We start from the raw sequence: 27,697 nt of genomic DNA on the forward strand, positions 1-27,697 counted from the left end.
TACCCTTGGTTCATCCTTACTGAGGTGCTGCCTGTGGCATTTCATACACTGTGTGCTTGTTGGTGACTGGCCCTGTCACCCTAACTACATAGACCTTGTGTACCATGTACACTGAGAGTCCTTGGAGGACCAAGGTATGGTTTGAGATTTGTCTGTATGCCCCAATGTGACCTACACACCAGGTACTGTTCTTTGAAAGAATGAGGTACTTGACTTCCGAGGGCAGGGGCAGTGGCTGTTTTGGTCACCACTGCACCTAGCGTAACACCTGGCTCATAAATGGTGAGTGGACCTATGTCCTGGGGGTTTGTATGAGAAGAGAAGGGGGGGTGCTAGGATGCCTCGGGTATTACTGAAGGGTTGTGGGGGGATTGTGTCATCTCCTTCCTGGCCTCCCACTGGCCGTGTTATTCTGGTTGTGGCCATCGGGGAGCTGGGCATCTTACAGGAAGTTGCGGCCTTGGAAATTGTAGAGACCATGGCCTCGTCATCCCTCAGGAGTTGTGGAGGCATTTAGGTTTTAATAAGGTAACAACACCTTCCCAAGTGTTTCAGTGCAGGTGAGGAAGTCTGGAATCTTATGTATGTGTGGAAGGGAGGATGGAAGGAGAGGAAAACTAGAGAAGGAAGGTGAATCAGGAAGCAGGGGAGCCCCAGCAGGTCACGGGCTAGTGCGCCATGTGGATTTAGATCTTCTGTTACTGCTTATTCCTCACTTTAATTCGAATGATGTGTGTCTGTCCGTTTTTGCACAGCTGTACTTTCCCAAGGCCCATGTTTATCTGAGCTCAGGGATACAGTTTCAGTGGGTGTGCCTGGTTTCAGGATAAGCAGCATGAACATGCCTGTAGCATATGGATGTGCTGGGTTTGTGGCCTGAGACCTTGGGCTCCATCAGAAGTGTTCTGCACGTTGTGTCTCAGTGTAACAATTGCCCATTAAATACCAGACTGCCAGCATATGGTTTCCCCCCACATCCCCCTTGTTGGGTGGAAACTTTAGCTGTGTGGTTAGAATATTTTCCCATCAATTAGCATTTCATAATTAACATTTTGGGGGAGAATTCTGCAGTTAACGCTGAATGGCACATTTGCAGATTGTTACAGAAACTGTTAAACCAGAGTCAGGAGATCTTTAGCTGCTCTTTCCCATGATGGATAAGTGGTGGGTCAGGAAAAGGTGGGGCCAACAGGAGGATTCGGGGGCTCCCTCTGTGGATGCTGTAATTAAAGTGGGAAGTCTGGCGGAGTTGTTATCCCTGCTATTAAGAGTGCAGATGGCTAACAGCCACATCTCTAAGAATTAGAGTTAGACCTTTTAAAGTCTTTTCTTTTTCTTTTATGACCCACCCTCTCTGTTCCAAGCATAGGTATGGATGCAGTGAAGAATTTTCTCATTAAAAGTAACAGCTTATTCCCACACTCATTCCTGGTCTTGGAATGAAAAACCTGTTTCCTTAGACTGGAGGAATTGCCTATCTGTCTTGGCTTAATAGGGCTTTTGGACGAGAGTGTCTGGTAGGCGAATTTTATAACCAATCAGTGCTCCAAGCGGATCCAACTGGAAGGGCTCCAGCTGGCAGCTCGTGGTCTCTCTCTCTCCCAGTTTTACTGTTAATGAATTATTATTTAACCCCCAAACACAGAACAGCTTACTCCTATTGTTTTAGGGGAAGTGAGTGCTCATGATCCCTGTGGCCTGGCAGTTAGGAATCTCCTGGGCTGGAAGGAGTTTGGTGGGATGGAGTGGGGCACAAAGAGTGTGGACGTTGCTCAGAGACTGGCATGACCCCGGGATCATGTGTGCGTTTCTACTCCGTGGGGATCTGTGCTGGAAAAGCAAATTGGCTTCACTCCTCCTTGTGTTCTCTTGTTTTCCCACAGGGAGTGGGGCCGGCCAGCAGAAACAGCGGGCTGCACAACATCACCTTCAGATATGACAGTAAGTAAATGGCTTGACCGCTGAAGAATGGAGCCCTTTCAGTGATCCGAAGTCTACACAGTTGGGCTTCATCAAGGACACTGCAGGTCTTGGGGTTGAGGAATTTTCTGAACCTGCTCAGGTTTGTCAACAGAGCTAAAGCACCTCAGTCTCAATTAAGCCACTCAAATATTTTGGAGCTTGAACTGGTCAAGTGTCCCCCATAGTGTCCAGGGAAGCTGTGTGTGGAGATCTCCCCTGATTTCCTCAGGACATAGCCATATCCTTAAGAACAAACACAGATGCGTGTAGGGCCCATCAGAGGACAAATGAGTGAAGCTTCCCAAGTGCAAGATGCTTTGGAGTGGTGGGGACTGTGGCAAACTGGATAGCCATGTATGTCTGTTCTTAAAGGGGCCCTGGCTCCTCCATCCCAGCTCCTTGTGCCCTTGAGAAATTGCCCCTGAGCACACCAGATGTGATTTCCAAGGAGAGTGGGACATTTGTATTTTTGGTATGAACATTTAAAAAAATATCAGCCTTTATTTAAAATTCTTCACAAACACAGAGTGGGCCAAGTGAATCTGTGTCCCAGGTTGGCACGGGGGACTTTCATTGGCTGCCTTTGACTCAGGCCTGAGTTCTAAGCCTATTCCCCACCTATCGGCTGTGAACTATGACAGGTGACTTCACATCTCCAAGCCTGTTTTCTCATCCTGTAAAATAAAGATTAGTGTCTTCCTCAGTGTCGTTTTGAGACTTAAATGAGGTAATGTGTATAACTGCTCAACTCAGGAGCTGGCCTTCAGTGTGCACTCATTAATTGGTATCTATTAATATTAGATAGAAGTCATTCCAATTGGAGTTGGCATCCAAGCACCTTTTTGGCTCTTTCTCTCAAGGAAGTGTTACTTTTTCTGGCTGAATTCTTTTCTAAGGGCAGGTGGGGGTGCTTTTTTCTGATTAAGCATATAGAACCCCCTCTAAGGATTTGCTTTCATGGCCTAGAAGATAATTATATAGAATTATGAGCATTTTAGCTTTATGAGCCATAATTTATAAGTAAAAACATTGACAAGAAGGAGCTTGATTCATATTTAGTGACTCCTGACGGTTGATTCATCTCTTGGAGAGGGCTGAGTAAGGGCTGTAGGTCACATTGAGTCCTCTGGAACAATCACTGTCAAAGCAGGGTTTTTGAGGCCATGTGTACAATCTCACAAATTTAAGATACAGATATGTACATCAAGTTCATGCCCACAGCTGCTGACGTGGGTTCCTGAAGTTAACCGACCAGGGCTTATGTGGGAAGCTCTGCCATTTCACGTTCGTGGTGTGTGCGTGTTCTGGGGAAGTGCTGTGATGGTAATGAAAGATTTGCAAATCTGTGATACTTAATTCAGCTAAGTAAAGACATGTGTAAGGGATCTTTCTTTATGTTAGAAAGTTAACTTCTCATATATGTTCTTGGTCCTGGTAGATCTTGTATTACATTCAAGAATTCAAAATTTTCCGGTCAGCTGCAAACAAGTATTTGCATCTCTAATTTAATATGAGGTTTTGTGAAAGAGGATCTATACCTGTAAAACTAAAAAGTACCTTATTGTTTTCTTCAAGGGACTAGATATTTGGCCCACGTGCCAATGTCTGTCTCTAGGTCATTATTTTCTTTCTAATTCTTCAGCATTTAATTAGAATTTAATTCACAACTTGACTCCTGAGACATCTGAAGCTAGGTTGCATTTTGGCCAAATGTTATTTGGGCATAATTTTTTTGTAACCAGAATCCAAAACATTAGAGTTACTAATAATTGGATCCAGACTGTGCAGAAAACTTAGTCATTGTTTTCCATTGAAAAAGATAATTTCTTTCTCCCACAAGGAAGTTCCTGTTATTGCTCAGTTGACTGGTTACTAGTTTTGTTTGAAATAGCTAAGAACCAATTACCAAGTTTTCACCAAAAGCACGGAACTACAAAAATCTTATTTTCCTACTCCTTTGCCATTTAACGTTACAAAGAAAGAAAATGTCTTGCCTTTAAGTCAAAACCGGCTTTCACAGATCCTCCTGCCTCCTTTCACGCTGTACTTCTTGTTTTTTCTTCAGGCTCTGGGGGGTAATGCCTGAGTAGGTTGTAATACATTTTCTTAATCCGTAGACTTTATATTTGCATAATTGTATTTACAAACCCGGAGAGGGCTGACTTGGGCATTAGGAATGAACAAAGGGAAAAAAACCATGATTTACTCTTGTCTGTGCATCTTTTCCTAAAGCTGTGTAAGTCAAAGGTTTCTTTCAGTGTAGACTGCAGTAAATGAAAATATCTGAACTTTACAAGTATGGTGGGACCTTGTCTTTGTTATATTGGGAAGCTGGTCCCAGCCAGGGTTTTTGCAGACTGAATATGTCTCATCCAGAACTTATTTTAGTCATAAGCTTTGTGCTGGGAATAGAACGGCAAGAGCCCTGCGTGAGCCATCTGAGGTGGCTTTCTGTCTGACCCCGGGCCGGTCAGTGGTGGCATCCTGAGCCCCGCAGCCCATCTCTCTAGCTGCAGTTTCCTCTTTTGTTCAGGGTTGGGTGTTAAACCAGATGTTTAAAAAAATTTCCTTTTCCAATTCAAAAATTCTCTTCCGGAGACCAGAGGACACATGTTGAATGCTTTGAGAGTGAATTTTCATCAGAAGTAGAATTCAGTTTTATTAATTATTAACATCTTTTCAAAAGAAGTAATAATGTAGAGGTGCCGTTTTTGAACAGGGGAGTTTTGAACTGGGGTTTACAGAAGGGAGTACGTCTAATGTAGTTAGGCAGAAAAGCAGGACACAAAGCAGCATGGAGGATGGAGTTTCAAAGGGGAGGGTGTGCATTTTAGTGCACGTGTGTTGTACTCTAACAAGAAATTTTTAAAGTGGTCATATTTTGTGCAGGTTAAAAGTCTTGCGGGGATGTCCGTTAGAGGTTAGCAGTTGTTTCTTTGTGGTGGGAGGTTGTGGATGGCTTTTACATTTTCCTTACATTCTTTTGTTACTTTCAAATATTGAGTGAACATTTTTAGTCATAAAAGTGGGAAATGTGTGGTACAGTTTCCGGGGAGCGAGGGGAATGCAGAAGACTCGTTAAGCTTCTTCGAAAATGCTTCTGAATGCTTCACCTCAAAAACATCCTGACTTCAGAGGGATCATGAGGAGGTTTGGACATCTGATGGAAGACCTTTTGCATCAGATACTTAAAGAAGGTTTTCAAGTTAAATCGCTGAAGAGAAATAGAGAAATAGAGATAAAGTGGTGTGGGAATGAGGAGTTGGGTCCGTAGGGATGGCTGGTGGTTCTTCCTGCAGGAATGGAAGGAAGGACCATCCTCTGAGGTCCCTGCCTGGCTCTGAGTGGAAGCTTCTGGCAGCTTTTTAGGATCTTGCCAACTTTGAAAGTGTTCTTAGCAATACCAGGTGGCGCAGCTGCTGGCATGGCCGGGGCTGCATTGGCAGGTTGCAATGAGTAATGCACTCAGGCAAAATCAAAGAATCAGTGGTTTTCGTTTTTCAAGCAACATGGGACTGTTTGGATTTGGTGGGTGTTGTGGGTGTCTTTGATGACATAGTTCTTGGGAACGAAAGTTTTACCTTTGACATGCTAGTTAACATTGAAGTTGCTTTGCTTATCACTAAGTCAGTCAGCCCCTTTGGCAGGTCCTAACTGGATTCTTTAACAGTTTGGCTGTGAATCCCTCCCCGTGAGTTCACACCTTCATGTTAGTTCCTTTTCCCCAGTCACCTTGCTCTCTATGTTTCTTCAGAAAACGAACCAACCCCAGATTACTTAGTTATTGCTTTGTTTCAGATCTCTCTCAAATGCTGAAAACTGCTTAAACTGATGTAAATTATTTTTGATGTAGGTAAAAATGTCACAGTAGCAAAAAAGTTAATGCCTGATACACACACAAACTCCAGGCCTTACATGATCCTCCTCCCGCTGTCCTGGAATGTAATTCAAGGGGTGGGGGGTAGTGGTAGTAAAATAGACCCACTGCAGCATCTCGCAGTTTCCAAACGGCCAGCCTTTAATGTCATCTTTGGGCTTGGAGACACACATCTTTAAACAGTGGGTTTGGCCACCTCCAGACATGGTCTGTGTAATTTGAGAAGATAAACTTGGAAAGAAACAAAGAATAAATGTTTAACTGTCCTCATTCCTCCACCTCTCTAGACTGCACCACTTACTTGAATCCAGTGGGGAAGCACGTGGTCGCCGATGCCCAGAACATCACCATCAGTCAGTATGCTTGCCATGACCAAGTGGCAGTCACCATTCTTTGGTCCCCAGGGGCCCTTGGTAAGTGGTCACAATGGAGTCCACTGTGGTGCTTGTGTGAGTGATACCCAGTGCGGGGGTCCCAAGTGTGACGGCCTCCAGGGGCCAGGTAGGTCTTGATATGAGTGTAGCTTAGGTGTGCTTGGGCACAGACATACTTGCTACCTGGTTGCATGCCCCTGCTGCACATGCGTGCAGTTTGATGCTGTGCCCCAGGGCTTGACTTTTGTTCCCTTGGCTGTTATTGAGAGAGATGTGGATTTGAAAAATAGTATTGTGTGAGTGATACATGGCACTGAGGTCTTGGCCTCTGTGTCTCAGCAGGAGTGGGGAAAACAGGTGGCCCATCCAAGGAGGTAATGGCTTTAGCATCCAGCATCCATGATCGCTGTGGCCACACAGAGATGTACAGGCCAAGCATTGGCATGCTTTGTGAGTTTTCAGGAAAATCCCAGTTTTCATGATAAACCATGAAATCAGTGATTTTTAAATGTTGGCAACTAACTGAATTTTTTTAAACTATGTGGGCTGAAAAGAACCAAACTCAAACAAACAGAAAAAAGCAAACCCACATTATCTGGCCAGATTCAGGTCAGGGCTGAATCTGCTTGTCATTTTTAATGAATTGATGACACACAAGGGAGGATGGGGTGGTTGAGTGTGGGACAGGGGAGGGCCATGTGTTCAAATGGGCCTGGGTTTGAACCCAGAATCTACCTTTCCACAAGAAGCATTTACACCTGACTGAGCCCTAGCTTCCCCATCTGTAAAGTGCACAACTGACTCTTGGTTATAAGAATTAGAGACACACACATGGTACAGTTTCTAAAGAGAGCTCTTAAAAAACAGTTGCTGTTGTTATCATCCTCAGAACCTGGTCAGCTGTTGTTATCATCCTCAGAACGGTCAGGTCTGCTCCCTTGACATTGCCTCCCAGTCTTAGAATTAAAAAAAAAATCTGGCTAAGGGAAAAATAAAAGTCTGATTTTCTTAGTCTGAATGAGCTAAATCTCAGAGGAACCAGATTGCAGGAGAGGCGAGTACAGAGACAGGGAGGATGGATCAGACCTGTGGGCCTGACTCACTTATCCATGTGAATGCTGCTGGATCTGAACCCAATGGGTTTTCCAAAAATAACATTATCTTAGCATTTAAAAATATAAACCTCCTCTATGGGTAAAAGGGAAGTGATCATTCCAATGTAAGGCTACATGGTTAAGGGGTTGGCCTGACAAACTGCAGGTTCCCTCTTTAGAATGAAAGTAAGAGATGTGAGAAAAACTGCTGTGTGGAACAGTGAGGGCAGAAGGATGTGCTTTTTCTGCGTAACGGTGTGTGGGTGGGGATGGCTGGACAGGTTCTATCAGTTTCTATGAGGTTTTGTCAAGGAGACCCCTTGGGAGACAGAAAAGCATATGGGTCAAGAACACTCTGGGTTTGAATCTCACCTCTGCCATTTAATCCCTGTGTGACCCTGGGCAAGTCATTTAGTGTCTGTACACCTTATCTATAAAATGGGGACAATAATACCTTCCTCCTACAGTCTTTAGGAGGATTTAATGAGTTAAGTAATGGGGAGGAGTAAGTAAGTTCCTTTACGGGAAGTTGCCCTAGACCTGTAAACGTTGTATAACTACAAGGTGTTAATAGTACTGTGGTAAAGGTGTTGCTGTGATGTAAGATTTGCATTTGCTGCCTCTGCCTCCACTCCCAGACTTGGTATAGTGGTTTTTCAGGCAAGTCTTTTAAAGATAAAGAGTGATTCTTTAGACCACCCACCCCTACCCTAGCTGATGAATTTTTATGTAATTGCAAGATATATGGTCTTATTATTAATCACCTGGCTTTTGTTAAACAGTTCTGGGGACAGTACATGAACTAAACCTTAGTATAAGCAGTAAGGATTTGTTTAAAAATCCTTTTTGGTGACGAGGGGGATCTCAAAAAGATAAGTTCCTCAATAGTTGCTGGTCAGAAACCTTGGATCTTGTCAGCACGTCTGAACCTGGGGCTGTCGGTCAGCCAGCTCTCACCCTCGCAGGAAGCTTTGTGCTTGAAATACCACATGGCAGGGTCAGTACCTGCACACGCTGTGCTCCAACCTCCTGAATCGTGACGCTCTAATTGTAGCTCCTTTGCCCTCCCCACCATAAAATGTGTGCTCTTCGTCAAATAATTACAGGATTGGAGAACCTATTCAAAAGAGAAAAAGATTTCCTTGGCCTTTGCCGTGGATAATTTTCCCACCTGGTTAATTGCATCCTGTGTAATTACTTTTGCCCTGGGAGGGGAAGGGTTGAAAATGTCTCCTTGTCTAGTGTTCCAAAAGAATGCGAAATCGATATCTTGCCAATTGAGGCCAGCTTCGGGGAGCTCCAGCTGCATTTGGGCCACTCCAGTCTCCATGGGATACGGAGCCCCGGTACTGGCTCTTGTGGCCATCAGAACTTAATCCTTTTGAAAGCATCTAGTTGGACGGGCAGCGGGGGAAGCTCTGGTGGCAGGAGGGTGGGCTGGAGTCTTTCAGCAGCGCTGTGGGTGTCTCGGGGCCTCCGAGGGCTGTATGAAGAGCACACACTGGGCAGCTCTTGGGTGTCTGCCTTTCAGGCGTGATTAGAGCAAGAACCGCTTTGTAAACCACATAGGCATTCTCCTGAGCTATTTAATCTCAAGCCCTGGAACCCCTTGGGTGCAGACACACACTTTGTTGGGAATTTTCTTCATTGCTTAGTGAAACATGCCAGCAAAATATAGGACTAAAACGTAAAGTGGAAACATGGTTAGAGGGGAGTCCCTGGGAATGGGACGTCAGCTGAACATACCTTGTTTAATGACCTAGAAATTATATATCCCACTGCAGACTTTTATGATCAATTGTGACTTAAGTCTAAATATTCAAACTGGAATGTCTTAGAGGCAACAGGTGTTTGTGAAATGGCTGGCTGGATTAGAGATGAATTAATTAGGAATGGTAGGAAAGAGAAAATCACCTGGCCTGTACAAGAGGAACGCAGGGTATGTGTTTTCCCCTTCTGTAAACTCAGATGTTTGGGCCAGAGTAAGAATCTCTTTAACTCTGCTGTATAGGTGGAGAGGACGGTAATCTTGGAGGAAGGAAAATGCATTCGAAAGTAATTAGGTCCACTTTTAATAAAAGCATTTTGCTTTGCTTAGGCATCGAATTCCTAAAAGGATTTCGGGTAATACTGGAGGAGCTGAAGTCGGAGGGAAGACAGTGCCAACAACTGATTCTAAAGGACCCGAAGCAGCTCAACAGTAGCTTCAAAAGAGCTGTAAGTCGCACGCGGGGAATGTGCTCCTGAAGACACACCATTGTTCTGGGGGCTGAATGGTCTATTGAAAGGCTGTGAGGAGGAGGGGCTGTGGCGTCCACCCCGCCCCGCCAAGGTGGGCGAGCCTGTGCCACGCTCCGCGCTCCCAGAAACCCTCCAGCACCTCCCGGTGGTAAACAAGCACACCTCTCAGGTTACGCGCTAGAGCAGCCATCCTGGAAGGTGGCTTTGTGCCCTCAGGAGTGGATGTGGGCTCCTCCCCACCAGCTTTGAGCCTCGGCTTCATTGCCAAAGAGCAGACAGCATTGCCCATCTTAATTTTCACTTAGGGGTCCAAACCTAAACTTGGTCTGGAAAAGAGACCTGACTTCCTCCTTCCTTTGGGACATGTCCCCCAGCTCTGGAACTGTGTCTGGGTGACTGCAGGTGGAGAGGTGATCTGAGCTCTCGCATGTTGGAGGGGGGTGATTTCTCAGTGATGTCATGTGTGTTTTTCTTTCCTTTTAGGGAATGGAATCTCAGCCTTTCCTGAATATGAAATTCGAAACGGATTACTTTGTAAAGATTGTCCCTTTTCCTTCCATTAAAAATGAAAGCAATTATCACCCTTTCTTCTTCAGAACCCGCAGTGAGTATGGTCTTTCCTGCCTGTTTCCCATGGGGACACATTTCTCCTGCTTTTAGTGACTTTTCAGCAGAGGTGTGTTCAAGAGCACATGGAATACTAGTATGACACGAGCATGGTGAAGAGAAAAGCATCCAGAAAAGCAGTTTTTAGAATTAAGATTCGGCCCAGGTGGTGTTCATCTAACCAGAAGCACTCATTCCTGGCTTGTTCTAGCGTTGACATGATGCTTGATTTTTTTTTTTTTTTGAAGGTACCGTGAGATGGTCATGTATTAAAATCATTTGATTAAAAAAATGAGAATAAAAAGTAAAAGCTGGTTTTGAGGTGAAGTGAAAAGCATGAAATGATTCCATCATGTACCTGTCCTTCGGAGGGTGGCCTCTGAGCCATTGCCTGTCATTTTCAGGATGAGATTTAAAAAAAATTAAGTAGCATACCTGAAGTCACCTTGTTCTAGAAAGTTTGTTTATCAGTTATGTGCTGGGCTTTGTTCTAAATACTTCCTAAATATTAACGCAGTTTACCTCCGTAACAACCAGAGAAATTTACTCTTACCACCCCCGCCTATCAGATGTGGATCACAGAGAGAGGTTAAAGGGCCTGCTGGGAGCTGGGATTTGAACCCCAAGGAGCCAGACTCTCGAGCCCATATGCTCAAACCATCCTGGCAGGGCTCCCTTCTCTATCTGGCTCTCCTTCTCCATGTGTTCTGCACGCCGCATGGGGCTCTCTCCTCAGCCTGAATTGCTGCTTTCACGTTTGGTGCTCAGGCACCCTGGAACACGCAGTGGTTCCCCCTTGCCTTCTTGGTCCGTCTTTCTGTCGGCATGAATGGTTGGCCATCAGTCCAGTCTGATATCTCCTCCTCTGTGGTCTGGTTGCTGTCCCCATCCCTCTTGTGAGGTCTTTGTTCTCAAGTCCAGCCTACGTCCATGCTTCTCGTTGCAGAATTCTTACTCCGGTTGTTTTCTTTTTGTCTTTCTTCTTTTCTTTTTCATTTAAGCTGTAGTTGTTTTTAATGCAGCAAAGTTATTTTATAACATCGGTTTCATTTTCTTAATTGAGGTAAGATTCCATAAGGCAAAGACCATGTGTGTTTTACGGCAATCTCTTGTTGCCTTACACATAGCAACAAGATAGAGGACTCAAAGAATGTGTTTATGGAAAGCCTGCCTAAATCAAAACTAGGCTACTTTAAGATTAATTTTCCTCATTGGAATCATTGTCAGTCTGGGAGTGAGGTGGGGGCAGGAGATACGTTTATCACCATTTCAGTGCACTGGGACCTCAAGGCTGCCTTTTGATTTTATTGACATTGTAAGGACATTTTGCAGAGGGTTCTCCCTGGGTTAGCCACCTGGCATGTAGGGCTAGCTGTTTGGCCTCTCTCATTGTGTTTTTACCACATTTAAATCCTGGTTCAAAGCTACTGGCTTTGCTGCCTGGTTTTCAGCTTTGGAGCTACTTCTCGGTAGATGCCTGGATGTCATTTTTTGATTCCATCAAAAGATTTTTAAGTAAGAGTGCTAGCGAAGGTTAAAATAACCTCAAGACCAGTTACCAGGATCACTCTGAAGTTCTCTTGTGAGAACTCCACAGTGGGACCGGGGCTGGCACTTTCTCTGTCTGTGGCCAAAACAGAGCCTCCGTGGGCAGCAGCATGAACACAGGCTTGCTGCCCTGGGCCATGGCCTTGAATCTGTGTAATGCTTGACAAACTTTTAAAACCACAGTGACTTTACATTGTTTCCATTTATTTGGCATGAAATGAATTGCATTAATATTTTTATATTACAGCATTTTTATATATACATAAATCCAAGTTTTTGAAAGCTACAACTGTGCTGTACTGCAAATCATTTTACTTACTTCCCAGCAGCACCCAGTATCATATATTTATATAGCACTGAATTGTTGGACGAGGAAATGTCGGACTGTCCTAAAACTAAAAATATGTGTCTTTCTCAATAGCCTGTGACCTGCTGTTGCAGCCGGACAACCTGGCCTGTAAACCCTGTAAGTATAGCTGTTCTTGTCTGTCCAATCCCAAGTGGTGTCCGGGTAACCTCGGAGTGCTCACTCCAGTCCTTCCTCCTCCCAGTCTGGAAGCCTCGAAACCTCAACATCACCCAGCACGGTTCGGACATGCAGGTGTCCTTCGACCACGCGCCCCACACCTTCGGCTTCCGTTTCTTCTATCTTCATTATAAGCTCAAGCATGAAGGAACCTTTAAGCGAAAAACCTGTAAACAGGTGAGCTACTAGGTGTACATAAAAGAACACTCTGTGTTTTAAAGTAACCCCTGGGCCCTTAGAAGTTGGGTTGGTTCAACGTGAAATTAAGCTTTGTGGACTCTGAGCAGTCGGTAGATATTCTAGGTACATCTCAGGGCCATCTTGAGTCATCCCTCACTCCCTGGTTACCTTTACCCCAGCTGTCCCAGTGGTGGTGTAGGGGTACAAGTATTACCAAGGAACTGAAATGAGGAAGTAGGTCTAGTTTGTTCTTGTATATTTTAAGTATGAATTAGGTGCTCACTGTGTGCTGGTTACTGTGCTTTACAGTCATTGAATCCTTACAGCTCTATGAAACAGAGGCTTGTTATCCTTACTTTAAAGATGGGGAACCTGAGGCTCAGGGAGGTCACCTGGCTTGCTGCCTGAGGTCTCATAGCTAGTAAGTGAAAAAAAGAAAACCCAACCATATCTAGGAGTCAAGCCACTAGCATTTCAGTGACTAGTGATTTTGCACAAAGGCCAAGGTTAAGGAGAGATTCAGTAACCAAGTTTTTAAACTAGAGGTGGTCAGAGGGAGTGGGAAATGTTCTGTGGAAGTTCCCAGGATTGCTAGATGACCCTGTGCCAGCACCAAGAGCAATTTTTGGTTATAGTGGCAGAAGCCAGTGCCCTTCTAGACACACCCCTGTGTGTGTTGACTTTTGTTTTCCTGCTCACTCTCACCTCTGCCACTGACCTTCTGCTCAAGTTAAAATTATGGCAAATAAAATATGCACAAGTATGGAAGGGTAATTTCTTTCCCCATCTTTTTATAAAGCAAAAGATATTCTAACTAGCTGCTTTGTTTTCAAATCAAAAATTCCTGCTGAGGGTGCCACCACCTGAGCATAGAATACGACAGAGGTCCCAGGCTCTCCTGGGCCTTTTATCAAAGTGGAGTTCAGATAACATGGCAGATACGCACAGTTGGTGTACATCTAATTGACATCTTCTGAAAACATGATTGAAACTGGTGGCAAATTTCCTTCAGTTGTGTGGCAAAAGAGGGGTCCTGACCACGTTTATCTAAGAAGACGGTTTTAAAGTGTTGTTTCTTTGCAGGAGCAAAATACAGAGACAACAAGCTGCCTCCTTCAAAATGTATCTCCGGGGGATTATATAATTGAGGTACTTACCACTCAAGAAAGCCCTATTATTAATTCTATAGCTTGAATCCAGTTCAAACAGAACTCCAACTGCTTACAACACTAAAATTTCAAGCCATTGAGGGTGTGCTCAGTTATATTGTTACATGGCCCTTAACATGCTTCTTAAAAAGTTTATATATAATTGATCTTTGAGTTTTTTTCAATAAATATTCCAATAAATATTTTTATGTAACCATATAGTCCACATAACCATGGTTTAAAATTTCTATATAGTATTCCTTCACACTACAAAAATACATATTAAAATTTTTAGCTTTAAAAAGTTTTTAGTGATAAAATAGCAAAGCAATAGTTATGCTCATTACATCTCTATACTTCTCTAGATTTCTTCTCTAAGTTTCTGAAATTCTTCTGTATGACTATACGTAAGTTCTAAATGCCATTTTAAAAAAGCATATACATGGTATATATTTTTCTTTTCTTATATTGCTTTTTCAGTATCAAAAATACTACAAAAATAGAAATAAAAGGAGAATAGGGAAATTAAAAATTTGTCCATAGCCCCACTATTCAAAGACAACCAATATGTCTCAACATTTTGGTAGAATTACCTTGTTCTTGCATTACTCAGTAGCAGTAGATGGTTTTGAACCAACACATCCTCTTAAAGCATTAAAGGAGGCCCAGTAAAATCAGTGGTAGGGTACCATTTTAATTGAAAATTGTAAGAATGTGGAACTCACTAGCTGACTTCATCAATGAATAAACAACCTTTTGATTCATGAAAGGAATGCGATGAAGTTGAGAGTTTTCAGTTGGTAAAGCAGAGATGATGTATCTGACTATCAGTGTCTGATCTCAGCTTGAAAATGATCACAGGCGGCAGCAGCTCTCCTCTCCCTGCCCCACTGCCCACCGATGGAAAAATGAATGAAATCTGTTGAGATGCTATCACTTGAAAAAAAATAATACAGCATCCTTTGTTTTGCAGCTGGTGGATGACACTAATACAACAAGAAAAGTGATGCATTATGCCTTAAAACCAGGTAAGAATTTTGTTTGTTTAAAATGTTGCCTCTGGACTACAGTGGACCAAGGTATTTGATACTTTCTGTACTTCATGGTTTACAAAAAGAAAACACTTGCCCTCCTCCCTTTTAAATGATGTCCCATCAAATCTGACTTTCCTTCCACCTTAATGTTGATGCCTGGAAGATCAAAGCCAGTGTGTTGTGTGAGTGGCTGGGACTAAATAAATAGTCAATTGTCCTTAGAAGAAAAGTGGTGGGAGGGGAGGTTTCCTTAGGCAAATTCCACTCAGAGGTATTTACTGTCTCAGCAGACTCTTAACTGTTGAATTGTATTCTGCAACCTTTTAAAAATGAATCCTTTTATAATCACCAAATCAGTACTAGAGAAAGGTAGTCAAGGAGTCTTGGAACCTGTTATGTGGCTTCTGTTTAAAAAGAAGAAAAAAATTGTTTTTCTTTGAACCTGTTATACTGCTTAAGTTTAAAAGCCTTCCCTTTTTTCCTTTGAAATTCCCCAGCACACTCCCCGTGGGCCGGGCCCATCAGAGCTGTTGCCATCACTGTGCCCCTGGTCGTCATATCAGCATTTGCAACGCTCTTCACCGTCATGTGCCGCAAGAAGCAACAAGGTATCTCGTGTGGCGTGTTCCCCCCAAGGTGGCAGGACTGGGGCCAACAGAGGGAGACTGGGAGCTCTTGTTCCCTCCAGGCGTCTGAGAAGCCACATGGCTCTTGTAGTCAGTTCCTTGGCTGCTGTAGTTCCCAGAATTAAAATACATGACTTTTAACCTCAGGAGCCACTAAAAGGACAGGCATGCTTCTATTCTCAAACTCAGAAAGATAAATGCAAGAGCATAAAGGAAGTCTAAAGGTATGAGTAAGGGGAGAGGTAGGGCTTCAGCACTTAAATTCAGACATGAGGAGGGAAACTTCTGGGGAACTTGAAAATATATTGCATCTTAATCTGGCAGTTACACAGTATACTTAAAAATTTATTGAGGTGTATTCCTAAGATTTATGCACTTTGCTTTTATAAGTTGTACCAAAAAAAAAAAAAAACTAACAAACAAAAAAACCTCAATGAAAGTTTGTTTTAAAGAAGGTCAGCTCTGTTAATGCTTAATTGGTCTAGTAGGTGTACTTGGTTGCAAGAGCTGGTTGTGGGCTCTCTGCTGATGGGGGCGGGGAGAGGAGTCCCTGCAGTGTTCTTGGCTTGCCCAAGGTCAGTTTCAGGTGAAGAACAAATTTTGGCTATTTTTTTGCTCCATTGGACAAATCAGCTATTCCAGTCCCAGAAGTGACCCAAGGGGCTGGTGGAGTTAGGGAGCTGGGAGTGCTCTAGGTGGACGTGGAGAGAGCATTGGGTCCCAAGTCTTAGGGAACAGGACAAAGCTTTGCTAGTGGGCACCAACCTTATCTTCTTTTCCAATTTAGAAAATATATATTCACATTTAGATGAAGAGAGTTCTGAGTCCTCCACGTACACCACAGCGCTCCCCAGGGAGAGGCTCCGGCCACGGCCCAAGGTCTTTCTCTGCTATTCCAGTAAAGATGGCCAGAATCACATGAACGTTGTCCAGTGTTTTGCCTACTTCCTCCAGGACTTCTGTGGCTGTGAGGTGAGGAATCTAAAGTCTCTTCTTTTATCCTGGGCGGGACACGTGCCAAGTGCCTGGCTTCCAAACTAGTGTCAGCCTTGCACTCTTCCTGCAGTCTGTCCTACATCACCAGCACTGGATGTCTGCTGACACTTAGTTCTAACCCCCACACACTCCTGTTCATAAGTCTGGAGTGGCACTCACCTGGCAGGAAGTTTTATAAGCATTAAAAAGACTGTTGAGGGGATGGGGAATGGCAGCTGCCCTGAGAGCTTGCAATGGGGGTGGTGGGAGGTGGTCACCTAAGGCATTCTGGTGAGCATTGGAGGGTCAAAGAGAGAATGGCAAGTAAAGCAATGAGTTTAGACAATTTTGTGGGGGAGCTCTGCCAATAAGGGAAAACAATAATGTGTTACATGCTCAAGTGGTCTGCTCTGGTTTCTTGCCTTGTTCTCTTCCATTAAGCTATTAAAGTGTAGCTTTTCTATGTCATAGTGTTGATTTTAGAGTGAAGTTTGAAGCTGTCATGGAAGGCACACTGATTCTTACAAATGCAAGAGTTGTACAATAATCATGCAATTGGAAGTTGTGCTTTCAGACTATGGGTTGGTGGGTTTCAGATTCTCTCCACATGGTGAGGCTGCCCCCTAGTGTCAACAAAACATATTTACAAGGCTGGCTGGGATTCCCAGTGTGTGAAGGTGTAGAGGTTGACAGATAAGCCTGCAGACTGAAAAACTGGTGTAGACCAGTGGGTGGCACACACTGTATTCAGATATAGAAAGCACTTTTGCTTTATTTTGTAAGTGACTAGCCTCAGGGGCGAAATACCTTCCAATATGAGTGTAATAGAAAATTTGGAAACTAGAAAAGGATGACAAATTTTTAAATGGATGGTAATCTTAACCTGGAGAAAAGAGGAACCACAGTTAATATTGCTGTATTATTTCCACGCTTTTCTGCATAGATGAAGTCATACTTATAGTTTTGCATTTGAGTGGACTGGAATTACTTTTTTCTGTCTCTCACTCAATAACATTTTACAATATTTTATGTAAACAGCCATTTTAAATAGACACTAGATCCATATTAGTGATTCACCATAATTAAGTTCTTTCAAACTGTTAAACATCTCAGGAGTTCAATTTTGCCTCATTTCTGTTAATTTTTCAAAGACAGATACTTGGAAATGGAATTGCTGGGTCAGGTAGGAACATTTTTTAAGTGCTTGGTGTATATTCCCAGTTAGCTTTTAAAATGTATAATATTAGGGAAAATTAAGGAAAATGTAAGACAATTCAGGATTATCTTCAGCAAGTGGGTGGATGTTGGGGGCTTTCTTCCCTTTGATAACACCTTAGAGCAAAAGAGGAAGATAGTCATTTCAGAACCCCCTTCCCCAGAAGAGACTGTGGCTGTCACCTTCTAGCATAGGTATTGGGAGTTAATTTCTGAACTACAGAAGGAAAGAGGCTGATGGAACTGCCAAGAGATGTTTTCAGCAGAATCAGATGAAGATGGTCTAGAAAGGGGAAGCCCTCGGAGGGGGCCATGCATGCCTTGTTTTCTTTCCTTTGTCAGTGCCCCACCCCCAACTCCCTATGAGACATCCCCTACAGGTTAAAGGCCTTATAGAGATGTGACCCTGTAGACTGCTGAGAAGTCATGGTGAGAGGTGCTGGTCATGTCCAAGTGAGTGAACCAGAATGGCCGTGTTACTGCAGCTCATCACTCCTCTCCAGGCACTGATCTCCTGGTAAATAGCATGGCTGACCCCAGGGCTGTGAGAGTGGCTGGGGAGGTCCTCTTTGTCAGTCACACTCTCTGAGTTGAGTCAGCCAGCCTTGTGGATTGGGCGGCTTTGGCATCCAGACCTGAACCCCATTTCCCATTTTGGGATTCCTCACCCAAGCCCTTCTGTCATCACCTTTCAGTTCTCTTTCCAGGATCTGCTCCTCCCCACTATCAGACAGACCAACCCCCAGTGCCTCTGTTTTCCATGCTCACTATCACACTCTTATAAGTCTGCTGAAAGCCTCACATGTGATATGTAACTTAGGCAGGTTGCCAGACACTCTGTGTTTCTGTTTCTTCACTTGTAGTATGGGAGTGGTAATGATCCCACCTCATGCTAAAATGAGGGCATGATGCAGAGGGCTGGTGTGTGACCATCACCCGTGAGATGTTAGCTGTTCCTCAGAGCTGGGCAACCTGGAGCCTGCACGTAGCAGTGCTAATAATGATTTGAGGACAGATGATGTACCGTTCTTATAACATTCCCATTCTTGTCATTCGACTCTCAAAGCTGTATAGGTGAGTGAGGTTCCGTGTCCTCTTTCCAGGTGGCTTTGGACCTGTGGGAAGACTTCAGCCTCTGCAGAGGAGGGCAGAGAGAATGGGTCATCCAGAAGATCCACGAGTCCCAGTTCATCATCGTGGTGTGTTCCAAAGGCATGAAATACTTCGTAGACAAGAAGAACTACAAGCACAAAGGAGGTGGCCGAGACTCGGGGAAAGGGGAGCTCTTCCTGGTGGCAGTGTCTGTCATTGCCGAGAAGCTCCGCCAGGCCAAGCAGAGCTCATCCGCGGCACTCAGCAAGTTCATCGCCGTCTATTTTGATTATTCCTACGAGGGAGACGTTCCTGGCGTCCTAGACCTGAGCACCAAGTACAAACTCATGGACAACCTTCCCCAGCTCTGCTCCCACCTGCACTCCCAGGACCGCAGCCTCCAGGAGGCGGGGGTGGGGCCCCCCCACCCGGGCCGCGTCAGCAGGAGGAACTACTTCCGGAGCAAATCAGGCCGCTCGCTGTACGTCGCCATTTGCAATATGCACCAGTTTATCGACGAGGAGCCTGACTGGTTTGAGAAGCAGTTTGTTCCCTTCCATCCTCCTCCGCTCCGCTACCGGGAGCCAGTCCTGGAGAAGTTTGACTCAGGCCTGGTTTTAAATGACGTCCTGTGCAAGCCCGGACCCGAGAGCGACTTCTGCCTCAAGGCCGAGGTTGCCGTCCCCGGGGCGCCAGCCGACCCGCGCTCGGAGGGCCCGCAGTTGGGCTCTGACGAAGACGCCGAGGCCGGGCCCGTAGCGGGCGCCACCTCTGTCCTGCGGCCCCTGCTGCACACAGTGAAAGCTGCCGGCCCCTCAGACATGCCGAGGGACTCGGGCATCTACGACTCGTCCGTGCCCTCGTCAGAGCTGTCCCTGCCTCTCATGGAGGGGCTGTCCACGGACCAAACGGAGACGTCTTCGCTGACGGAGAGCGTATCGTCCTCCTCGGGCCTGGGTAAGGCTCGGGGAGCCCGGAGGGCCGGTGGGTCGGGTTCTTGATGCAGGCCAAGGCTTTGGTCCATGATTCCGAAATCCGGGAAAGCTTTTTGCAAATTTTAGTGAAGATTTGCGTGTCAGTGAAATCTGACGGGAAGTAACGATGCCATTATTGATAGTCTTGATTGATCCCAGGTAATGGGAATGTTCACGTGTGTGTGCTGCAGAAATACTGATGATAAATTATGGAGAGCTGCCCCGTCCCATGTTATATAATAGACAGTGCATGCTTTTTTTTTTTTTTAAATTTGTTTGGGGGGGAGGTAATTAGGTTTATTTATTTATTTTTTAAATGGTGACACTGGGGATTGAAACCAGGACCTCATGCATGCTAAGCGTGCACTCTGCCACTGAGCTACACCCTCCTCCCAGTCCGTGCATTTTATCACCTTTCTAAACTCCAGAAACATCTGAATAGCAAAACACATTGGGTCCCAAGTGTGTTGGATGAAGGTCTGTGTACCTGTATTTTTGTTGGGATTTGTAGTGTTCACCCCCCACTTTCCCAGTGTCTTTAAAGCTATATGTAATTGAACCTGGGGTTCATAGGTGCAGTATTCTCTTCATCCTAGGTCAGCACAGGCTCCCAAGTGGGAGAGCTTTATAGGGGGCCCCATTCCCCTAGGGACCCCCCGCAGGATGCCCTCTGGAGCTGCTGTTACTGTGCCTGTGAGTAGTTGGAGTCATGTATGCCAACCCTGGACCCTCAACTAAGGGAACTGGAACCTGTTAGCAGGATGAGCATGCCCAGTCTTGCGCTGGTTAGGATGTCTGCCTTACTTGTATAAAGCACATAATTCAAACCCAGGTTCAGCTATGTTCTGAGCGCCCAGCCCAATGAAGTACAATAATGTATGGCTCTGCCCTCTTTTCTTTTCATAGGTGAGGAGGACCCTCCTGCCCTTCCTTCCAAGCTCCTTGCCTCTGGGGCATGCAAAGCAGAACCTGGTTGCTGCAGCTACACTGGTGAACTCCACGCTGTTGCCCCTTTGTAACAAAATGGAAGAGTCTAAGCATTGCCACTTTAGCTGCCGCCTCTCGCTGGTTCCCCAGCTCATCTCTCTGGGTATGTGGCCCACTTGGAGCTGAGATCTCTAAGAATATTCAGAGTGAAATCTGGCCAGTACTTGCTCTCCTTTCCTCTACTCTATCAGATATATTGGCAGAGTCTCTAGTTTTCTGAAACCATATGGAGCTCTGAAAGGCATGTCCATAATGTCTGACAGCAACTTGCCATGTTAGGTCAGACTTTGGATTAGAGCCAATTCTGGGAGGTGGGGAGGAAACATGTAAAGAGAAACAGGAAAATACCCGCACTGATCATTCAGACTTAATTTATCTGCACAAACTTTGCCTATTCACTGTTGGCTACTTTGATTTGAAATGCTTTGTGGAAAAAGCACTTTTGATGCCACTACAGCCTCAGAAATCAAGTGCCAGTCTCTATGGAACCCATAGTGTTACAGGTGATGTTCCTTTCCATTTTTGGTGTGGAATTTGTGATACCATTTATGATGCCATGGGTGTTAAAAAAAAAAAGCTGAGTTAAAGGTCAAGAAGGTGACTGAATATACAATCACCTTTCATAAAATGAGTCTTTATATATTAATGGGTGGCATGGCTGGCTGAGGTGGGGGTATGCAGGACCAGGCTGACCATCTAGCCCATTTTTTCTTAGATGGGTTGGTCAGTGTGCTGGAGCTCAGCACCCAGGGCCACCTCTTGGTCTGAATAGGCATCATGCAGGGGCCAGATCTGCCTGCCAGGTTTCCCTGGGTTCCATTTATTGTGCTGTATCTCAGATGTTGGTGCCTAGAAGTTTATTTTTAAGAGGCTAATACCCAGCTGGGCTGTATTACTGGAAGTTGTGATTTGTGCTTTGGTTGGCCTCTCGTCTAAAGCTGTGTCCATAATATTAGGGATAAGAATCCACTGAAAAACGGCAGTATGTGGAGGTGGTAGCCATTTAATCTGCTGACTGGTTTTGACTAATGACAAACCTCTTTTTAAGAAGGTGAAAAGGAGGGGATTGTTACAAAGATGAATGTGCTCTTTGAGTATCGTCTAAAGAAGCACGGGACCTGAAGTCATTAAATTCTTGAATCTTAAAGTACTCCCCTGACAACCCAGCCTGTGAATCAGGTTTCACTTTGTTTTTGTTGTACTTACCCAATTAAAGATTTGTCTCTTGTGTTCATTTCTACCAAAAATAGGTATTTAGAGCTTAAAAGGAAAGAATTTGCTTTAAAAAGGAAAAGTAAATGTTCTGTTTTTTTGAATGACTCTTCTTCAGAATTTGTTTCCAGTGGAAAAAAAATTGTTCTCTTCTCCTCCCCATGACCTTGAGGGGGAGTGAGTGTTTTTTGGTTTTTTTTTTTTTTTTGCCAACTTTCAAATGAATACAATTGGATTTTGGCATCTTATTTTCTCAGCACCCATACCAGAGACCATGGTTTTCATTCCTTCAGCAAGTAGGACCAATATTAAGGGGGAACACTGAGAAACATCCTAGGGTGGGAAGTGGGGTGGGGCAGGACTTTTCCTTCCAAGCTCATTCTCGGTAAGTGGGGAAGGGAAGGTTTGCATCCCTACTGGAAAGGAGGTTTGTGTGTACCTTTGATGCACATGCCACACTCCCTGCTCTGTAAAGGCAGCTGGCAGCTTCTTGGGAGAAGAACGTGCTAGTCTGTTCTCTGGCATCGAGTTTCCTGCAGCTGCTCTGAGGGAGAGACAAGTGGGCTGCAGAACTGTCTCCCCCATAAAGCCAGGCATCTTGTTGGAGAAGCGATGTTTCATGTTGTCACTGTGGAATCTGAAATGAGTGCAGAGCTCCTGCCCATATGTGACTGTCCTCTCATTCCATCGTCGGTGTGCGTTCTGGGAAGGAGATTGGTCAGTTTTATTAATGTCTGAAAATTCACTTTGAAACATTTTCAAAGTGATTTCTTACTGAAGCCAAGAAATGGAGCATGCCCTGAAGGAACTATTAGGAGCTGCTTTCAGATAGATATTCAGTTTTGCGTGTGAAAGGAGGCATCTCGGAGAAAGTGGCCCCAGGGACAGCATGGAGGACTGGGGAGGAAGCGTCACCTGGGCTCCGTGAGTGGAGGATGGAGAGCTTGCTAAATAAATTCATTTATTATGAAAATGGATGGGAAAAATTGTGCTAGTCCAAAAATCAGGTGATGCTTTGGGTATTTATTTTGAAATACTAATGATGATGATATTCAATGAAATCAAACTATTGTACCAAGTAATGAAATGACATCGTGAATACCCAGCTCTGAAAAAGCTGAGAAGACCAACGACTTTCTGGTTCTGCCTTAGTTACACTTTTTTTTTTTTCACTTTCTGCCCTCACCCCCCTCCCCCTCAATCTCATGCTGGGAATGGGGATAGTTGCCTCACAGATTAAGGCAAAACATCTGTTTTAAGCAGAGCTGCGTTTTTTGACTCTCACATTGTCCTGGACAGTGGAAATGATAAGACAGAATTCAGATAAAGGTTCTGCCAAATCACAGCCTTTTAGACATTGGGGAAGCAAGAATTAGAATATAGGGATGATGTCAGTGAAAGGCTTTCATCCTGAGGGTTCAAGGCTATGTGTGGCCAAGTTAGATGATATCCTCTGGACAGAAGACCAGGGGTAGGTTCAGGGTTCCAGGTAACCAAGAAGCCTGCAGGTAGTTGAAAGGTAGGGAGCTAGTTGTCTATCTTAACTTAACAGTGCCCTACAGAAAGGACTTAGTATCTGACACAGTCAGCTTTGCCAGGAGAGTGACCAGAGAGGTGAAAGTCCGGGTAGAGATGTGTTCTCCTCCAGGTCAGCTACAAGCAACAGGGACCACCTGGATGGGCCCTGCACTGGAGGCAGGAGTCCTTTAGAGGGCTGAGTCCTGGGCCTTTGAGGTACAGTGATCTCCAGAAAGAATCAGAAGTCATTCAGATTCAGGCTCAGGTACTTAGGTGGGTGACCCAGCCAAGTAGTAGTATTTTAAGCCAAAAATGGGGCATAAAGTCAAGAGACAGAGTTTTTGGTTGATACATTAATAATAACCAGAGACAGTCCCAGATCAGAAGTTTAAAAAAAATGTTCTAAGCAATGGTAACATCATTGGAATCAGTGTGTAGTGATTTAAGTTTATATATGTTTGTCAGAATTTATTTATAGTCTTGCTACTTTATAGCCACAAGTGTCATTAAAAAAAAAAAAAAAGCAAAAAACCTCTAGTCTCAGGTTCCCTGATTTAAGCACAAATAAACAGGAAAACTGTCCCCCCAGAAATGTAGGATTATGTGATTTTCAGAACTTTTCCATTTTTCAGAGTTGAGTATCTTTTCTTTTAAAAGAAACAAAGGAAGAAAACAGCTATGTTATTCCTGGAGGAAAAAAAGAGTTTCCTTCCAAAAGAGAGAAAGCCCTGCAGTCCCTAACCACCTCAACACTAATTTGGCTCTCTTAAGGAGAGAGGAATTACTCATTGTGTCTTTATTGGGGAGAGGTGGGCAATGCCAATGAGAAATTTATTCATCTTTCCTATTTTATATAATTTGTGAAAAGTCCTGCTCTTGTTTAACAAATGCTGTGCCTTTAGGGGCCTCCAAAGGGGGTCAAGTGTAATGATAAATAAGGTTTGATGATAAATGGCAGTGACATGCCTTGTTAGTGTTAGCGAGACAGTAAGGCATGCTGGGGACTACAGCAAGCTGAAACCCTCCTGTCCCACTTATAGAGGGCAGCTCTCCAGCCAGTTGTGACCATGGAGTGTTTCCTTATTTTTCCATTTTTCAAGAGAAGCTGAGAATCTGGATTTTTATATGAAAATTCTGATTTTTTTTTTTTTTTTTTTTGGTATTGGCAACTAAATGATAAAAAATTTTTACGGTGAATTCAGGCCCAATGGAACAACACATAGGTAGACCGGATTTGGTCCACAAGCTGCCACCTCTGCTTTATAAGATTTAAAAAGAAAGGCATCTTCCATGGTAATTACAGATGTCTGGTGCCACCAGAAAATGCTCTTGCTAAATGTACCAAGGAGCTAGATTGTTTCTTTTACCCATTGCTCCCCTAAAGAAATTTGATATGACTGAATGTATTTGAAATGTTTTGATTGCTTCTTCACACTTAATGATGTCTTAAGAAAAAGGCAAACCAGTTGTTAATTTCAAAACCAGATTTATGTTCTCCCAATTTAAAAAATACGACACATGGAACAATTTCATTTAAACTCCATAAACTGAAGGACCTTATTTATAGTTTTAGCTCTTGCCTTAATCACTTTTTTAGATGATGTGTAATTCTGAGCTTAGGCCAGGACTTAATAAGGAAAGCAGGCATTGTGGGGAGCAGAGCAAGGAATCCTGAGTGTCTGCTAGAGCCAGGCCATTTGCTTTGTCTTCTGCTTTAAATGATGTGTGAATGGACTCTGTTTTGGAGGTGTGAAACTGTATACGGAGAAAAGCTTTTCCTGATACTGAGATATCAGTCAAGGGTCCTCACAGGTGTTGGGTCATCCTTGCTATATCACTTCCTTTTCAGGCTTAGGGTGAGAGAATAAACAAAAGAAAGTCTGACTGTAAGCCAATAGCTTTGATTCCGATTTCAGAGTTTTGGGGATGGGAGAAAGTTTGGATTATCTGGCATAATACCCCTCCTCCCCTGCTGGTGTCAGACAGGGCTGTGCATGAATTATTTCAGACATGTGGCTGTGGATGGGATTCTGGATTTTTAGCAAAGGAGATTCTGTAACTTACCCTGCTGATCAGATATTTCTTTGTACATCTTCCTTATAGAAATTCAAACCCGCCTTCTCTTGTTCAGCATGTAGTGGAAAAAGAACAGCTGCTCACCTTCCGTGTATTTGAAAACCACAGTGAAGTCATCCCCCTGGTGTTTTTATTTCAGTGATAAATAATCCCACCCCTACTCATTCTACACAGCTCTTGTTTTCCAAGGGCTTAATAATTTTCACTGCTCTTCAGTTTCTCAGTTTCACACTCAGTTTAGTTGCTTAAATAGAATATGGTGCCTTATTCACATTGGTGCCTTGTGAAGGCCAAGCTCAGGATGGGGATTAACAGAGAAATTCTTAGGTACCTGGTGTCTCTTACTACTTAAAAATATAAAGGCACTTTTAAAAAATGGTAAATCGCCTGTATTCATTTTGAGGGTTGATTGCCACATATTTTTTCCCCCTTGGCAATAGTCCTCTATCATATATGGAGTTTTGTTTTCCTCTTATGGTCAGACACTTGGTGCTTATTCCTGATGTGTTAAATGTCATTCCCGAGCTGCTTCAGGATACTCTTCAAGACCAGCTCTTACCTTCTGAGTGGCAACTACCCCTCCCTCCCAGTTTTGGATTATATTTTTGTATATCTCTTGACACCACCTTTAATTCATGACTCACAGTACTATTAAAATTACAGACTTCACTTTAACCACAGGTGAGATAGACAGCAGTTGGTAGGAGCTAATTTGCTAAGAGGTCGAGTAAGGACCTTGGGAATTTTGGCCATTTGTCTTCCCTCCTGCTCTTTGGTTCCTCTCCCAAATTCAGCTGGGACCACAGACTCCTCAAGAAACTTTTCCATGTTCTGAACGGTTGCAGCCAGGGCTCTGAATTGACCAAACATGGTAGTTTACATAATCAGAAATCTGAGAAAAGCAAACTGTTACGATTGCATATCTGGTGTTTTTATCAAAGAAAGAAAATTTCAGTTGAGAAGATTCAAAGATGCAATCTTCTGTTTGTATGTGATGTAGACTAAGTTGGCTGCTCCATTCATTAGACAAAAAATTTACCATTGGATTGCACTAATGTGTAATCATCTTGTTATTTTTAACAAACGTTTTTTTCCTGACTCAAGGAAAAAAAAATGTAGTGAGTCCAGAGAGAGCAAAAACTTTTGTAAAAACCAAATATATTCATTTAGAGAGTAGATGACTTCTATTTTCACTGTTAGTTTTTTTCCCTCCACTGCAGAAGCTCCCTGATACTACGTTCTAGGGGGAAAGCCTGTGGAACACAGTGGTTATTGCCATTGTCTTTGTTTCATCTTTGTAAAGTTTGTCTTTTGTGAGGTTTGGTGGAATAGTGAGCACTGACCGACAGACTGTAGTAGTGTGCTATATTTTTACATTGAACATTTAATGTCTTACTTGATTTGTACATAATTCTGTAAATAGATGACAATAGACCACAGCTGACATTTGCAAAATGTTTTTTGTACCCTATAATTTTTGCATCAAATAAAATGTTTTAAGATTGTGGTGGCTCATTATTCTAGATCATGTTTCCTGTTTCCTGAATAGCTGGGGTTCCTAGCACAGTTTTCTGTGGCCTCTACCTCTGGAAAGGAGAGAGATGATCTAGGGTGAGGAGACCAGGGTGGCCAGTATGTCTTGTACTTTAGAGAAGAGGACCCTGCTACCCTTGACCGTTTACCTCGCCCTCCAACGGGCAGACACCTGTTGCCTGCATGGCGTGAGGAGCAAGGACAGAGATACATACCTCAAGGAGAAATTGGACTCTCAGAACAAATGGACTTTCTTTGCAGAAATTTGAAAAGAGCCACTGAAATTTGGGAGCCACAAACCTCCTATCATTCAAAAAGAAAAAGAATTGCCTGTTCATTCTTCCCAGAGACTTCCTCTCACCTGTGTGCCCCATGTTCTCTGAGTTAAATTCATGATGCCCATCAACTTCAGGGTCTCATTTTTGAGATTCTGAGGCCCAGAAATTGGGTAGCTTTGCCAAAGGCGCAGACAAGTCGGCAGCCCTGGGATTCATATGTCTCATTGAATCATCCTCACTCCTAACCAGTGGGCAACACTGCCCCTCGACATAATTTAAAGGGAGAAGAAAGAATCTTGAGTTGTATGTTCTGGTGAGTTGGTTCCTTTCTCAATCCAAATATTAAGAGTAAATCTGATTCAAAGGTTAAGCACATGGATCTAAAAGGACTCTATTGGAAGAATCTTTTTAGGCAGATGCTGTGGTAAGTGAATTCCTTTTTCTTGTTGGTGGAAAAAGCTTCTCTTTGGACAGGATGAGAAGCGCTAATTTTTACCGTGGTACTGGAAAGCAGAGTTCATTTTTACAGCTGCTTAGGGTTCTTGCAGTTGCTGTTCAACATGTGTGGGACCTCGCCACTGGTTTTATTTACTTTGTTTTAGAAATGGAAACTTTTAGGGG

General features: G+C 43.9%; 1 protein-coding gene across 4 annotated transcripts in view; it reads left to right on the forward strand.

The window, feature by feature from the left end:
* Positions 1-27,697, forward strand: part of IL17RD (interleukin 17 receptor D) — a 155,563-nt gene that overhangs the window by 86,471 nt on the left and 41,395 nt on the right. For 2 of the 4 annotated variants that reach the window (XM_074344622.1, XM_074344623.1), the window contains 12 exons: positions 1,884-1,941; positions 6,127-6,252; positions 9,406-9,524; positions 10,032-10,152; positions 12,124-12,168; positions 12,254-12,405; positions 13,492-13,557; positions 14,530-14,584; positions 15,088-15,198; positions 16,004-16,188; positions 18,510-19,455; positions 20,379-20,523. In XM_074344622.1, coding sequence (XP_074200723.1) covers positions 1,884-1,941; positions 6,127-6,252; positions 9,406-9,524; positions 10,032-10,152; positions 12,124-12,168; positions 12,254-12,405; positions 13,492-13,557; positions 14,530-14,584; positions 15,088-15,198; positions 16,004-16,188; positions 18,510-19,455; positions 20,379-20,491 — 2,097 coding nt within the window. In that variant the 3' untranslated portion in view covers positions 20,492-20,523. Of the gene's footprint in view, positions 1-1,883; positions 1,942-6,126; positions 6,253-9,405; positions 9,525-10,031; positions 10,153-12,123; positions 12,169-12,253; positions 12,406-13,491; positions 13,558-14,529; positions 14,585-15,087; positions 15,199-16,003; positions 16,189-18,509; positions 19,456-20,378; positions 26,771-27,697 lie in introns of those variants that run through there. The other 2 variants (XR_012499970.1, XM_074344621.1) reach the window with 2 other exon arrangements.

This window comes from Camelus bactrianus, chromosome 17, assembly GCF_048773025.1.
Source record: "Camelus bactrianus isolate YW-2024 breed Bactrian camel chromosome 17, ASM4877302v1, whole genome shotgun sequence".
In the NCBI taxonomy this organism is placed as follows: domain Eukaryota; kingdom Metazoa; phylum Chordata; class Mammalia; order Artiodactyla; family Camelidae; genus Camelus; species Camelus bactrianus.